The following is a 15,860-nucleotide window of genomic DNA, read 5'->3' on the forward strand; positions in this document are numbered from 1 at the left end:
CAAAATAATCAAGAGACATTCAAGGAACCAAACAAAAGCAACAAGGAGGCAGATGACTAGCAATTAATCCATAAAAGACCTTTAAAAATGAGAAACTTCTTCCCCAGAAAACACAGTATGGCCAAACTGAATCTGTAAATGGGAAATTCTAAATATACGTAATGCTAAATGCTCAGAAGTTCAGAAATTACAAGAAATACTTATTTCCTGGTGCCATTTTCTCATGTCCCTCAGCAGAAGGCAACCACAGCCTCCAGCCACGCTCATAGCCTCTTCCCAGGCACATCTCCCCATCGCCCTCCTGTCCCAGTCCCGCTCGGCACATCCATGCACAAATAGGGTCCAGTGCTGCAGACGACCCCTCTGACAGAATTCATGTTCATGGGCAGCTTCCCATGACTGCGGGTCTGACACCAGCCAATTACAGCCCCCAGCATGACGATCCATTATTGCTGATGTGGATCCAAGCATGCACTGGAGCAACCCGCAGCGCACCACAGAACGCCGGGAGGAACAGGGGGATCCAACAAACACTTCTGCATATGCAACATGCTTCAGGCATGCACGCAATCCCACAGAAGCTACCTGGGCTGGGCAACCACACGCTCCTCCACGTGGATAACACCTGCACCATGCCGTTTCCAAAACCATGGAATCACAGAGTGGTTTGGGTTGAAGGGACCTTAAAGCTCATCCAGTTCCAACCCCTGCCACAGCCAGAGACACGTTCCACTAGAGCAGCTTGTTCCAAGCCCCCGTGTCCAACCTGGCCTTGAACACTGCCAGGGATGGGGCCACCACAACTCCAAAATCCATGCAATGGCCACGATGCTCAGGCAGAGGCTCCACTTGCAATACCAGGACCCTGAAAGTGCAGTTCCCAACACCACTCACTCACCCAGAGCTGTGCCACAGGGACCACGTAGCACGAGGGACCGAGATCCACCACACCACAGCAAGCTCTAAATCCTTCCACAGACACAGCATCCAAAGAAGCAGGCGTAAACCATGACTGTGCATCAGCACGAGCCTTGCATCAGGTCTCAGCAGCCCCCAGAAAAATTAAATTAATCTGATTTTTAGAACATTAATTTCACTCCGGCACTTGCAGAACTGCAAACTTGACTGTGCACCACCAGGGCCACGTGACTGCACCGCGAGCTGCGTTCACAGCGTTGCATTATGGCAGTGATATAGATTTAAATTAGTCTGGAGTTATGCAAAGAGCCTCGTAAGATTTTATATGGTGCTCGTGTAAATATTATCTACTACTTTAATAATATTATGTCTGTTTTCATCCCGGGATACAAATAAATGCCTATTTTTGTCCTCAATGAGGATGAGGTACTTGAAATTTTTCTTTTTCTTGCAAAATACATTTCACTGATGTCAGAAGAAACCTACTGGTGTGGCTCTGCCTTCCTCCCCCTCCCCCTCCCCCTTCCAGGCTGGCAAAGAGCAATTTCTAAAATGATAAATATTGATCAACTTTCCAGAACAAGAAATAAAAAATCCCCCTGAAAGCAAGACTGCAATGACAAATTATGAAATCTCTTTTCCAGCAGGAGGAGGTTTCTGCTGGAAGGACACCAGCACACAGAAAGGTGAGATTCAGAAACCCATTATAACCTCAAGAGCGGCTTTTCATCACTGATGGAACATATAATGGAAGCTGTTGTTTAAAAGAAACTGATCTACACAGAGTTAAAGATTGGAAAGGTTGTGGCGTGCACACCTATGGTACGACAGCATCCTCACAAGTTGCAGCCCAGTGCGATGGCGTTGCATTTTCCTCTCTGCAGATGAGACGTGCAACACTCAAACCCACTCCAAAATTCAGTGAATTCCCACAATGGCTGAAACCAGGTTAAAACAGCCATAAAACATGCCCCTCCAAGCTTCAAATCCTCTATTTTAGGGTAGCATGAGAAACTTTAAAAGATGGAACTGTTAAATCTTGTCACTGAGACCCAAATTTGAATGTATGTCATAATCTGTAATTAATATGCAGCACCCATCAGTGTGTGTTCCTCAATCCCAAAGTACATCCATGGTGTCACCTCCCAGATTTCGGGGTGACAGCGTGGGGCCGGGCAGAGAAAAAGCAGCATCAGAAAATCTCAGTTCAGAGAAAGAAAACGTATTAAACCTTAAAATTAAAAAAAAATCAATTACAGCTAAACGGTTTCTTTGGATACAACCACAGAGTACGTGAAAGTTATGGGATGCAGCTCAAGGAAGGGAATTCTTGGAAGTACAGGAAGATGGAAAAGCCACCACATTAACGCTTCCTGGATAAAACCATGAATAAAATATTCTCTGGGATCCTTTAATCCAGTTTGGAGCATTGTGTGCCATTTTTACCCATGCATGCACCCCACTCTAACTGCCCCAGCGCTGCTCTGCCACCGAGGTACTCGCTTCAAAGAGAGATCCAGGAAGAGGGTGGGTCCTTTTCAGGGAGGTTGGGGGGGGGGGGGGGAATTAATGCAAAAATAAAGCCATGAAGTTGACATTTCAGAGCATTCTCTCCTCCACCCAACAGTCCTCCTCCTTTGACAATTTTTTTCCATCATCCCCCCCCCCCCCCCGAACAACCCCAAATGTGAAACAAATAAAGGGGAGGAGAGAAAACAGCCCCCCAAGCCTCTGAATCCACCAGGCACTCCTGTGTCGTTTCCAGCAATTATCAAGTTACAGTGAAATAAAAAATAAAAACTGGAAAAAAAAAATAAATAAATAAAACCACTTCAGGGCTTTGAGATCCAGATTTAAAAATAAATTCTGGATTGAAATTTAATCTTTCCTTTTTAAGCGCCCGGATTTCAGCATCTGCTGCCCGGCAGCTCCAGGAACTCACTTCTGAGTTCAAAATTTAAAAACGCCTTTTTGCAAAAAAAATTAAAAAAAAAAAAAAAAGAATAAATAAAAAAGAAAAAAAAACACCAAAAAAAAAACCAAACTGCTGCAGCTGTGAGCCAGCCATCTTGCTATTTTGTCCCCATTTTAGAGAGGAGACTGTGTCAAGGTTGGTAAAACTCAATGTTGACCTAATCTTTCCCTTCCTCTCCCTCCCCCACTTTGGGGGGGAAAGGCCACGTCTCTCTCCTATATTGCTTTTTTCTTGAAACAATGCGTGTTTCAGTGCTCTTTTGTTATTTATTTTTAAAAAGATCAATACCAAGACCCCAGTATTCAAGGGCAACCCTACAATAATAAACCAGTGTGTGCTCAGTCCAGAACTCACAGGCCCCCCGTAACAGCAAAATAACAGGAATGGAACAGCCTCAAAAAAAAAAAACAGAAAGAAAAAAAAGACAAAAATTAAAAACAAATAAAAAAAAATTATGGAAAAATAAAAGATTTTCAATTCAAACTCCAGGAAGGGGGTTTATAGGAAGAGCCAAGGAGAAAAGAGGATTTAGAAATTGTGAAAGAAATATCATGGCTGAGCCCTTTAAAAGCACTTTAGTTTTGCTGGTTCAAAGGGGAAAAAAAATCAAAATCACTAAATCTGCAATTCTCTTTTTTACAATATTGTTAATTATGCATATTCATAAAATCATGGCGGACCTTATCATAAACCTGGGTAAACACTAGATTTGTGTGATTCACAGGATCTGCACTTGGTACAGTGTGTTTTATAAAAGAAGGAAGAAAAAGAAACCAACTAAAATCCCTCCTATGGAAATTTTTTTCTCTACAAAAGAAGTAGGAAATGAAATGCTGGAAAGTCTGGTTTAATTATGCCAGGAGAAACCAGCCGAAAAGCCAAGAAATTCAAACATAAAACTGACATCCGACTCTTCATTTTGCTTGTCCTCGTGTTTTCCTGGCCTGTGTTTAAGAAGCTCATTGTTTCTGAGCAGTTTTGCATGAAATCCAAAATCACCCCCCAAAGAAAAAAAAATTTAAAAAAAAAAAAAAAAAGGAAAATTTGGGTGTGTCCACAGCAAATTTTCTGGGCTCTCATTTTCCTGAAAAACTCCTCATTTAACACAAATAACTTTCAGCACTGCAGCAAAGAACAAAAAAAAAACACCCAAAATTGAAGAAAATCAGTTTCGTGCTGCACAAGTTCAAAATTACAATGAAGTACAATTCCTAATTGCTCCGGAACAGCGATTCTCCCACTTTCCCAAACTAATCCCCGACTGCAGCTCCCAGCCCCCGGTGTCCATCTCCAACTTGATCCACTTCCCTCCCAAGCACCCTGCTGCCTTCTCCTCCCGAAAGACCCGGGGTGCTGGGGGACACACAGAAACCTGAATTCATTCAAATTCCAGCTTAATTTTCATTTCCATAAGAGCCGGGCTGTGAATCCGAAGGGACAAAATCGGGATTTGAGGCGATGGGGAGCAGCGGGGAGCGCCCCGAGGCTGCGGGGACGGGCCCCACACCCCCAGCCCCAACTTTGTACAAAATAAGAAATAGCAAAATATTTCCTTTTTTTTTTTTTTTTCAATTTTAATTTCTTTTTTTTTTTTTTATTTACGGAATAGTCTCCTCCAGGGGGCGTCGTTCTAATGGAAAAAAAAAAAATGAAAAAAAAAATCCACCCACCGTTCGGGAGCAAAATTAGAGAAGGGGGAAAAAAAGGGAAGAAGAAGAAAAAGCCCCGGGAAAGGGAGCGGGGCAGCGGCGGCGCCCGGCGGGCCGGAGCGCGGGGCGGCCGGGTCGGGGCAGGGCAGGGCCGGGGTGCGGGCTCCGGGCCGGGCCGCGGCCGGCGGCTCGTCCCCGCCGACATGGCTGCTGGCGCCGCTTTGTTTTCCGTCGCGGTCCGAGGCGTGCGGCGGGGCCGGTGCGGGCCGTAGAGCCGCTGCCCCGGCTGCGCCCCCCGCGCACTGCGCCAAAGCGCCGCCGGCGGGGCTCCGCGACGGGGCGGCTGCGGCTGCCGCCCTCCCTCTCCCTTCCTCCCTCCGCCTCCCCCCGGGGGACACGCCGCCCGGCCGCCGCGTTACCTGCGCTCCCGTCGCCGCCGCCGCCGCCGGAGCGGAGCCGTCCGGCTGGCTCATGAGGCTGGGGCTGGAGGCAGGCGAGCCCCGCGCCGCCGGGGCCTGCGATCCGCCGCGCACAATGCCGGCGCCGCCGCCGCCGCCGCTGCCTCCTTTCCGCCCTCCCAGGAGCGGCGAGTGGGGGCGATGCCCCCGCTGCGCGGGTGGGCGGCTCGCCGGGCTGCTGCAGCCCCCCTTCCCCCCGGGGGCATGGGCCGGGGCGGCCGCCGCGGGCACGGGCGCTGCCGCTAGCGGCGCGGCGCGCAGGGCTGGGCGGGCGCCTCCCGCTGCCGAGCCCGCGCCGCCGCCATCACGAGCCGCTCTGGGGGCAGCTCCAGCCGCAGCGCGCTCGCAGCCAGCGGCGGCGGGAGAAAGGGGCTGAGTCTGGCCCAGCGCGGGAGCCGCGCCGCCGGCCGGCCCCGCGCTGCCCTCCGCCCCTGCGCGGCCCCGGCCCGGCCCGGCCCGGCCCCGCGCCGGCCACCGCTTGCCGCCGCCCGGCGGGCGCGGAACCGCTCCACGTTGTGGGGTGGCGATGCGGAGGGGAGGGGGCGTGCGGACCCCGGCCCGCAGCCTGCCCTCGAGAGCCCTGGCACAGCACCGAGACCGGGCCCCAGCCTCGCCTGTGCGGCCCCGGTCTGGCCCCGAGGGCAACGACGGGGGGTCCGGCCGGGGCAGTGGGGGTGACCCGGGGTGCGCCCCACACCCCTGAGCCTCTCGCGGGGACTGCCGGCTGCACCTCGGCGTGTCTGAAGCAAAGGGACCTGGGGCAAAGCGGGACCGAGGGGACAAGGGAGCAAGGCGACCAGAGAAGGGCCTGGGGAGCATCGCCGCAGCCTGCACTCCCCTTGCAGCGCAGCCATCCTGTCTGCCCCTGTAGCCCCAAAGCACCCAGATGTTGGCCCCCCATGTCTGAGAGTTGCTTCACCATGAGTTAAAGCCTTCTCCCACCCTCACATAAAACTCATCCCAACACCATCTCCCACCGCAAAGAGCTTTTCCTGAGCATGTGTCACAACGCTCCGTGCCACCCAGCAAACTTTGTGATTTTCCTCCCAAAAGCATCAAAAAGGCAGTGCTGTTCCTCCCCTGGAAAACACACAGCGTTAACGACAAACATAATCCCACCTCACGCATGGTGTTACTCTCCCTTGTGAAGCACTTGCCAAAATGAGGTGGTATTAGCAGACTAAGGAGAGCTTCAAGGATATTGCAACACAAAAAAAAATTGTTTTTATTAATATCTTTCATGCAGATTTCGTTCCCACTAGCTGTACAGTGGGATAATGTAATTACAGAGCTAAATAAAAACAAAGGGGCAGGGGAACTGCTGGACACTCTGGGCATGGAAAGATGTTTTCCCAGTGAACTTAGAAAGGATGTGGGAAGTCAAGAGGCAAAAGCCACTCATGAAGCTCTTTCACCCCTAGCGTGAAGCAGAGCTGGAAGGAGTTCCCTATGGATCAGATGAAAGCAAAATAGGGTGTTTAGCAAATAATATAGTTTGAGTATTGTTTGAGGGGAGAAAATGCCGTTCTGACATGGAATTTGTAGAATGAGATGGTGCATGAAATGAGATGGTGCATGAAGATGTATGTCCTCAACAGCCTTTGGGAAGCTTTCCTGAAGTCAAAGCTTGGAGAGAAAAGATCTCCACTGCTCTGTGCACCGTGACATCCAGGGCCCGTTTCGAGCAGCTACTGTGTGCTTTTAGCATCTTCAGCCATGGAGAATCCACCGCAACACATGGTGACTTGGCCACCTCCACTGCTGAAAGACAAAACCATGGCTGATTTCTAGTCTAACCCCGTTTTGGTCCTGTTCAGTATGTTTGTAATGTGGAAGAGCCTCCTGCCACCCCCTGTCCATGACCCACGTGGGTAAATCATCCCTTTGCCATCTTTTGGGGTCTTTCTTCTCTCTACAAGGGTGGTATTTGAGCCCCTCGAGCTTCCTCAGCCCAAACCTTCTCCCATTTCTTCTGACTGTGGGCACAGAGCAGATGCAGGAATCGAACAGCAGCAAGGAAGCTGGCAGAAACACCAGCCAGCTCTTCTTTTCCACATGTATTTTTAAGATGTCCTTGCAGTCTGCTTTGGCTGTCCAGCTGGCTTAACCATTGCCCTGGGTGGTGGGGTTGGGGCCTCATGGGGGAGAGTTGCCAGTTCTTGGTCAGATCCCAGAATCTGAAGTCTTTCTCCTGCGGGTTTCGGCTTTGTGAAACGACAGTGATCCCTTCTGACTGAAGAGCCTCTGTTCTCCTCTGTTGAGGTGAGATCTGATGCAGAATTTCTGCAAGTTGAGACATTCTGAGTTAGGAAATTTCTGTTGCTTAGGTCTGAGGAATTCCAAGGGTGTTCAATCCTGGCAGGATGAGATAGGCATCATGTCACTCACGCTGAGGTCCCTCATGGTGAGCTGACCTTTTCTTCTGTGCATGAGGGACCGATGTTTTGGCTAGCCTGTGACCCTGGTGGTATTTGGTGGTCTCTTCTATCCTGGCTGTTACCAAGTTCTTGCTTTGTCTCTCCAAACTTCCCCGTGGTGATTGACCAGAGCCTGATAACCCACATCCTTCACTGGGTGACAACAACTGACAGGCCAAATCCAGCGGGGAGCTCTCCCCACCACGCTTCAAAACTGACTTTCCAATAAGGATCAATCTCTTTTATTCCCGGTGTCTGCACAGCAGTGCTCACACCCCCACAGGATTCCCAGCCTGGAAGCCTCGAATTCCTCCTGAGACCTCAAGATCTGTGCAGCACCAGACTTGCCACAGATAACTCAATGATTTCTCTTTGCTTTCCTCCCTGTAAAACAGGGCAGCAGCAATGTTTCCCCATGTCCAGGGAAGCTCTGTAGTGACTGCAGACTGAGAATGCCATCCTGGTAGGAGCTGGGAGTAGGTTTTGGGCAGAAGCCCACCTCCCATATGCTGGAGGAGGTAGTGTCTCAGCTGCAGTAAACTGATGTGATAATTGTCATGACACATATACGTACAAGGGCTGGTTCTATGAGCTTCGTAATCTTGATGTGTGTGAGTGACCCCAGTGTGTTTCAAAGGCAGCAGCACATGCGGTTTCTATTCAGTACGAATGTCACAGCCAGCACAGCATCTATCACGAGGTGTCTACGTGTAGACTTCTGCTTGAGCTACTGTGGGAAGGACGCTGGGAGCAGGCTGTTGGGTGATTGAGTCAGGGGAGATGCCACCTTAGCCCATGGAAAGAGTGTTGCAGTGAACTCTGGTTCACAGAAGTGCAGCTGAGGGTGAAGTTAGGACGCGCTGGAGGCGAAGCCCATCAAAGTGATGAGGACTCTGCATGAGGCACTTGTGCTGTTTCCAGCAAGGAGCCTCTTCACAGGGTATGTGCACAATAGTCTGGAGGAGGAAGTTATTGATAGCAGTGTGCTCAAGTAAATCTAGAGCTCATGATCATCTTAATCCTGTCATAGTGCTTGCTCCTCTGCACCAAAGGTTCTCCCAACGGGACGCGGGGGATCCTCTGTTTCTGTACAGTTTGAACTCTGTGTCTAAAAGCTGAGGTCGAGCCCAGTGACGAAGTAAAATGCTGAACACCTCCCATGTGCTTCCATAAATAAGGTAGAGTCACCAAACCACAGTCAGGAAATAGCAAAAGGACTATTTATAATCACCACTATCTGCAAAGGTACTTGTGAGACCAGCAAAAACCTAGAATAAAAACTCCCCCCTTCAGTCTTCTTGACCCCAGTGCTTTACTCTGAGGCATTACAGCTAATCAGAAATGTTTGCCAAAGGTTATATAAAAGGAAGTGTTGGATTGTATTTGTCGTTACCAGCACTGAAAGGGTCCTTTCCCTTCTAGCTGGGATCATAGAATCACAGAATGGTTTGGGTTGGAAGGGACCTTAAAGCTCCTCCAGCTCCAGCCCCTGCCACGGGCAGGGACACCTTCCACTAGAGCAGCTTGCTCCAAGCCCCTGTGCCCAACCTGGCCTTGAACACTGCCAGGGATGGGGCAGCCACAGCTTCTCTGGGCACCCTGTGCCAGCGCCTCAGCACCCTCTCAGGGAAGAATTTCTTCTTTATATCTAACCCGAACTTTCCCTCTTTAAGTTTAAACCCATCACCCCTTGTCCAGTTGCTACAGTCACTGATGACTGTATCATTCCTCTTCAGCATCCTTGTAGGTGTCCCTTTCATCCCCTCATTTGCTGGGACCATGTGTGCTTCAAGCACTTGTTGTCAGTGCCTGCAAGTCCCTCTGAGGCATTCCCAGTGATCTCACCCCCAACACAGACTGGTGCTCTCTTTAGGGGGTTGATGCCAATAATGCATTTAATAACCAGCTGTGTTGAACAGGAGCCCCCAAAAATGCAGTTTTAGGTCCTTTTCCCTGCAGGATGATTGACAAGCTTTTCATTTGCATCAGAGCAACTTCAGAAATCACAGTGGCTGAGTTGTTAGGATCAGCTCTGGGTGATGAGGATGAACCCCTGTCCTGGGGAAATTCTGGTGGAAGCCATAGCCCTTGACCTTGGAGCCAACATTATGATTTTGGATGCACATGGTGCTTTGCTTCCTGTTCTGGGTGGTTTTGTGAAGAGGCCAGAGCTGTGCACATCTCAGGATGTGGATGAATTTCAGGAGCAAACTCATGGGTGTGGGAGCATTTAATAAGCATGTGGGTGAGTATTTTACCTATATACAAAAAGAAACCTTGGGTTTTAAAAGCATTAAGATGTATGAGCACAGCACGCTCCAGAGCAAACTGCAAAGCAATAAAATCCCAAGCCGTGGGGCACCTCTTGCCTACTCTTTAATGACCACACAACACATTTCTGCTGACAGTGAGAGGTTTATTGGTACAACAAAGAGCTTCCTTCTGCCTCCAATAAATAATGCAACGGCCACCTCCCAGTATGGGAATCACCTCTGCCTTTACCATGAGGTGCAAGGCAGCAGATCCCTGCTCATTGGTCAATGTGGCAGCTGAAAGTGCTTTGCCACTGGCCTTTATGGGAGGAAGATGCTTGAAATACAGGCTGGAAGGAAGGGGAGAATTTCAGGTCTGAGCCCCTGGGTGCTGTCAGCCTGCTGGCAACCCAGGAGATGCGCTTTGGGTACAGCTCATGTTGCACATTCTACCGAGGATCGTATTTGGCAGGAAAAAAGTTGTCCAAGAAAATTCAGACGCTGAACCAAAGAACCTTGATAAATGGGATTTAAATAATAGATTTAGCTGAAAATCCCCAGAAAACGGGGGGTTTTATCCACACATCAGGTGCTGTAAGCTTAGAAAGAGATAACAAAATGTTCGTAAGACAGAAAAGATTGAGTTTCTCCTTTAATTGAAAAATCCCATGCAGTATTGATATTCCTAGAGAGATGTTATGTTAAGGAGTTTATACTGAGAGATGTATCATCACTATTTGGGGGTAAATTAGATTAAAGTGATTTGCAGTTATCCCCATGCTAAGTAGTATAAATGGAAGAAATTGAAAGTTAAATTTGTACTTAAAAGAAGTGCACGCAGTTCGCTGAGAAAATCCGAACTCTGCTCTGCCATAACACGCAACCATCATCTGAGTATTAGAGAGGAATTGTAGCTTTCTGGGCCCATAATCAGATTCATCTGTCTCTTCTTTACAGTGTCATGGCAGAGCAGAATTAAGAATATTTGCATGCCTTAAATTGAGTCTTTCTGCTTTAATTGTGTAATTATGGAAATCACTGTTTAGGGATCTGTAGTTAAGGCTGTGTTGAATTTTGCACTTCAGGCAGGCACACAATCACTTTGTTAAGGAGTATTCCCTGCAAAATCCCAGCTTCTACTTTGTGAATATTGAATACATGTCCTGGGTATGTTTTTGCAAATTCATTAATTAACTTATCAGTTAAAACTAATTAAAAATCAGTCCTTTAACAAATCTAATGCATTGTGTCAGACCTGTCTTCTTTCTTCCTGAAGATCCTATTAACAGAATAACGCAGCCCCTGCAACCTCCCTGCCTAATTAATACTCACTGAAACCTTATATATAAATTTCATTTGTAGAATTTATTCTACAGTGAATGGTCTTGTATGAGACTGTGCTTGGTAAGTGAAGGTTTATCAACTGAGGCAAGGTTTTCCTTCCGTTTCCTATCAGGATTTGCCTCCCTTCCAGCTCCTTTGGTCCCACATAGCAGGGTCACAAGCCCAACCCCATCCCGTGTTCACTGGGGTGCTCAGTGAAGCCAGATGAAGCTTCACATAGCAGCAAGCTCTGGAGGTTGGTGCCTGCCCTGGAGCAGCCAGAGATGGTGGAGAGTCAGAACACAAGCGTTAGTTTGAATAATGAACATAAGCTGTCTTTTAAAGTCAGTGTAACACCTTTAGCACTTTGCATGTGGGCCACAGGGTGGGAGGTTGAAGAAGTGAAAGATTTCCTCACTGTTTTTACCATCACAAATAAAATATACTAAATACAGGACAGAACTGGTGTAATTAACTTTACTAGCGCTCATCTGGGGTGCTCCAAGCTGCCCACTCACAGCTTCACCGTGCCTGAGTAATGAGTCCATCCCAGATGCACGCCAGTTAAAACCCTTAGAGCCACACCACCACAGAGAGCATTACCTCTGAAAACAGCCCATAAACTTCCTTGAGCTTATTCAAGACAAAGAGCCTGACCAAAACCTAACATACTGTCATTTATAATCCTGCCAGAGCTGCTGACCCACCTTGTGTAAGCCTGGGCTGTGCCCAGTCCAGTTGTGCAACTAGCAGAAAATCACAGATCCTCACCAAATGGCGCTCGGTAAAGCTTGGGATTTCTCTCATGGCAGCAATCCCTGGCGTTACTCAGCTCTCACTGGAGTTTACTACCCCTCAGAGATGAACTGGGAAGAAAAAATGGTAAAGTGGGGTAAGGGAAAAAATGGCACAATTTGAAAATGCATTTTAAAAGCAAGGCCCCCCTGGACCAAACTGTGCTGGATTTCCCAACAACACCGGGTTTGCTCTCAGGAGAGCCCCCCCTGCAGACCTGCATCCATTTCTGGGACCTCAAACACAAGAAGGACGTGGAGCTGTTGGAGTGAGTCTAGAGGAGGCCATGGAGATGCTGCGAGGGCTGGAGCAGCTCTGCTCTGGAGCCAGGCTGAGAGAGCTGGGCTGGGGCAGCCTGGAGAAGAGAAGGCTCCTGAAGGGGAGACCTTAGAGCAGCTCCAGTGCCTAAAAGGGCTGCAGGAAAAGCTGGAGAGGGGCTTGGGACAAGGGCCTGTAGGGACAGGCCAAGGGGAATGGCTTTAACCTGCCAGAGGGGAGACTGAGATGAGCTCTTAGGCAGAAGCTCTTCCCTGTGAGGGTGCTGAGGCGCTGGCACAGGGTGCCCAGAGAAGCTGTGGCTGCCCCATCCCTGGCAGTGCTCAAGGCCAGGTTGGACACAGGGGCTTGGAGCAAGCTGCTCTAGTGGAAGGTGTCCCTGCCTGTGGCAGGGGTTGGAACTGGATGTTTTAAGGTTCCAGCCAACCTAAACCAGCCTGGGATTCCATTAAGACAGTCCCGTTCCTTTCCCGAGCACCTTCTCTAGTTCCCCACAGGAGCCCGCAGTTCCTCCACTGAGCCAGGAGGCCCTCAGCGCTCATCCTCCTGCTGCGCTGCTGAGCCCGTGCTCATAAATTAACAAATTGCAAATACAACATTAAATAATGGCAAATGTGTACTAACAAACAAACAAATAAATATTCCCAGTGCTTTATTAATAGAATTTTGACAGCTTCATTAGGTTGGTGAAATTTCCAGATACTTAATGAAATAATGCTTCATCCCTTGGCTTGTGAGATAAATTCTAATGAAATGCGCAGTTCCAATTCATCACCAACACAGAGCGATGCGATGCTCAGAAGGCACCACCACACTGCCAAGGGTTTTATTTCCCTGACATTATGATCTTAACAATTTTATTTTAGCAGTTAGAATGGTGCTGCCTAATAAGTTAAACAGCAGAATAAAAGATCCCTCTTGAAGGAAAAAAGTACATGTTTAGGTGGAAGAGACTTCAGAACAGATTATGGGTTGTTTTATATTCTAAATATGACACATTAATATCTACTCATTTAATACTATAATTTTTTTTTAAGTTCTTTTCACTGAAAGATGATCTTTATTTCTCTGAAAATTGCCTAGTGGAATCCCTACTTGTGCAAATGATAAGTGAATGCCGCACACCAAGCTCTAAATGCTCCAGAGCTCAATGGAGCTGCCCTTAAATGAACAAAGTAAATGGAAAAAAATTAAGTAGAATTAATATTATTAAAGATAATAATATAAATTATTAGTAGTATTCTATTAAGGTCAGATTAATCCCACTACAATTCAGTTGGAATAATACATGCAATTTATGCAATCACAAATGTTTTAACATTTAAATTACCTTTTAGGCATTCTGGAAGGCTGTATTTTACATCCCAGAGCAAGGGAAACATGACCCCAAGCCGGGACCGAGCCCCCCGCTCTGCTCTGCTCCCTGCCAAGGCAGCACCCCAAGCCTGGCCAGGCACAGCTTCACCCCCCACAGCATGGAGCAGCTCCTTGGCCCTCCTGGGGGCTGTGGTACCAGCTGAGCTCTGAAATTCAGCTGCAGCCTCTCATCCAAAGCTGCTCCTTTGCCTTCAGATGCTGAGATTTGCACCTCTGGGCTCTGGGTCTGGGACACAGGGACTTGGAGCAAGCTGCTCTAGTGGAAGGTGTCCCTGCCAGTGGCAGGGGTTGGAGCTGGAGGAGCTTTAAGGTCCCTTCCAACTCAAACCAGTCTGGGAGTCTGTCATACCCAGGGGACATGAGCTCTCCTGCCTCTGCAGCAATGTGAATGATTGATTCCCCAAGAGTGGTACCCCAATAAAGTGGCATCCCAAAACCACTCTGCCCCTTCAAAGGGCCCTGAAGGCACCCAAAGCAATCGTGGTGTCCCCCAGCACTCCTGGGGTAACCCCAAATCTCCCTGAAGCTCCACAAGAGCAGGCAGAACCCCCAAATGGGGGGTCTGGGGCAACCCAAAAGTGAACCCCACCCTCACCCCAGGGCCCCCAACCCCAAATGAACCCAGGGGACCAAAAATCCTGGAGGGGCCCCACCAAACACCCCTGCCTCAACTGGGGATGCCCCAAAAAAGCTGTGCCCCCCCCCAAGCCACCAGCCCCAAATTGCTTCTTGTTGCCCCCAACCCCCTACCCGGTATCAGGGAGCTGGGGGGCAGCCGCAGAGTGCGGGGGTGCCTAATTTGGGGTGTACCCACTAAAAGACCAGCAGCAAGGAGGTCTGGTGGGGGACGAGCAGGAGCACCTGCAGCAGGGACTGGGAGCAGTGGGATATTGAAACCCCAGCAGTATCTGGGGCCATACTGGCCTATATTGGTCTGCACTGGTGCAAACTGGTCTATACTGCTCCATACTGGGATGTGTAAATTTGCAGATGACACCAAGTCTGGTGGGAGCGTTGATCTGCTGGAGGGTAGGAAGGCTCCACAGAGGGATCTGGACAGGCTGGATCCATGGGCTGTGGCCAGTGGGATGAGGTTCAAGAAGGCAAAGTGCTGGGTCCTGCACTTGGGCCACAACAACCCCCTGCAATGCTCCAGGCTTGGGTAAGAGTGGCTGGAAACTCCTCATGGGGAAGGAGCTGGGGGTGCTGATGGAGCTGAACATGAGCAGCTTGTGCCCAGGCAGCCAGGAAGCCACCAGCATCCTGGCCTGGATCAGCACCAGTGCAGCAGCAGGAGCAGGGCAGTGGTTGTGCCCCTGCACTGGGCACTGGTGAGGCTGCACCTTGAATCCTGGGTTCAGCTCTGTACCCCTCACTACAAGAGAGACATTGAGATGCTGGAGCAGGTCCAGAGAAGGGCAATGGGGCTGGTGCAGGGCCTGGAGCCCAAGCATGATGGGGAACGGCTGAGGGACCTGGGGGGTTCAGTGTGGAGAAGAGAAGGCTCAGGGGGGACCTGATCGCTGCCTACAACTGCCTGAGAGGAGGATGGAGCCAGGAGGGGCTGGGCTCTGCTCCCAGGGAACAAGGCATGGGACAAGAGGAAACGGCCTCAAGCTGCACCAGGGCAGGTTTAGATGGAGCTGAGGAACAATTCCTGCCCCAGAGGGTGCTCAGGCATTGGAACAGGGTGCACAGGGCAGGGCTGCAGTCACCGTCCCTGCAAGTGTTCACACAGCGTGGAGACGAGGCCTCAGTGCCATGGGGCAGTGGTGGCCTGGGCAGTGCTGGGGAGCGGTCACATTGAATCATCTTATAGGGCTTTTCCAACCTGACTGATTCTGTGATTCCGTTAGTTCAAAAATCAGAATGAGCATTTATAAACCTCCATGCCTTGGTTAGCCTGCAAGGATGATGTGGAGCACAAAACGTTTGCAGGGAGCACACTGTCCTGTGGCCAGAAAGCTTCAGACTCAGCACCTCTGCCCTCATGCTTGCCCGGGGTACTCCTGCCGGAGGGGAACAGGAACAGGCTGTCCAGTGGTTGAGTGACCATCCCTGGGGGTGTTTAAAGACGTGTAGGCATGGCACATAGGGACATGGCTTAATGGTGAACTTGGCGGTGTTTGGTTTACAGCTGGACTCGATGATAGAGATCGTTTCTGACCTAAATGGTTCAAGGGAAAAGGCGCATCTCCAGAACACAAACATCAGATCAGCTTGCTCAGGTGGGGACCAGCGTGTCTTGGTATTTGCTAAAACTCAGCCCCGTAACTGATGTCTTTGGGAGGCACCAAAAGCTCAAGGGTCCCAAAGCCATTAGGGTTGAAAACCCTGCTCCAAGCAGGGAGGTCCATCAGGCACTGGAGACCTTCCCCAGAGCTCTGAGGTGTGCAGCATTGCAACCACCCGCACCCCTG

The 15,860-nt window shown here is 49.7% G+C and overlaps 1 protein-coding gene across 5 annotated transcripts in view; it reads right to left on the reverse strand.

Annotated features, from left to right (window-relative positions):
• Nucleotides 1–5,413, reverse strand: part of ZNF618 (zinc finger protein 618) — a 148,440-nt gene extending 143,027 nt beyond the window's left edge. For 4 of the 5 annotated variants that reach the window (XM_062616052.1, XM_062616050.1, XM_062616049.1 and 1 more), the window contains exon 1: nt 4,962–5,413. In XM_062616052.1, coding sequence (XP_062472036.1) covers nt 4,962–5,015 — 54 coding nt within the window. In that variant the 5' untranslated portion in view covers nt 5,016–5,413. The remainder of the gene's footprint in view (nt 1–4,961) is intronic. The other variant, XM_062616047.1, reaches the window with a different exon arrangement.
• Between the last annotated feature and the right edge of the window lie 10,447 nt (nt 5,414–15,860).

Source organism: Pezoporus occidentalis, unplaced genomic scaffold, assembly GCF_034315485.1.
Source record: "Pezoporus occidentalis ecotype Australia unplaced genomic scaffold, CSIRO_AGI_Poc_V1 ctg187, whole genome shotgun sequence".
Classification (NCBI taxonomy): domain Eukaryota; kingdom Metazoa; phylum Chordata; class Aves; order Psittaciformes; family Psittacidae; genus Pezoporus; species Pezoporus occidentalis.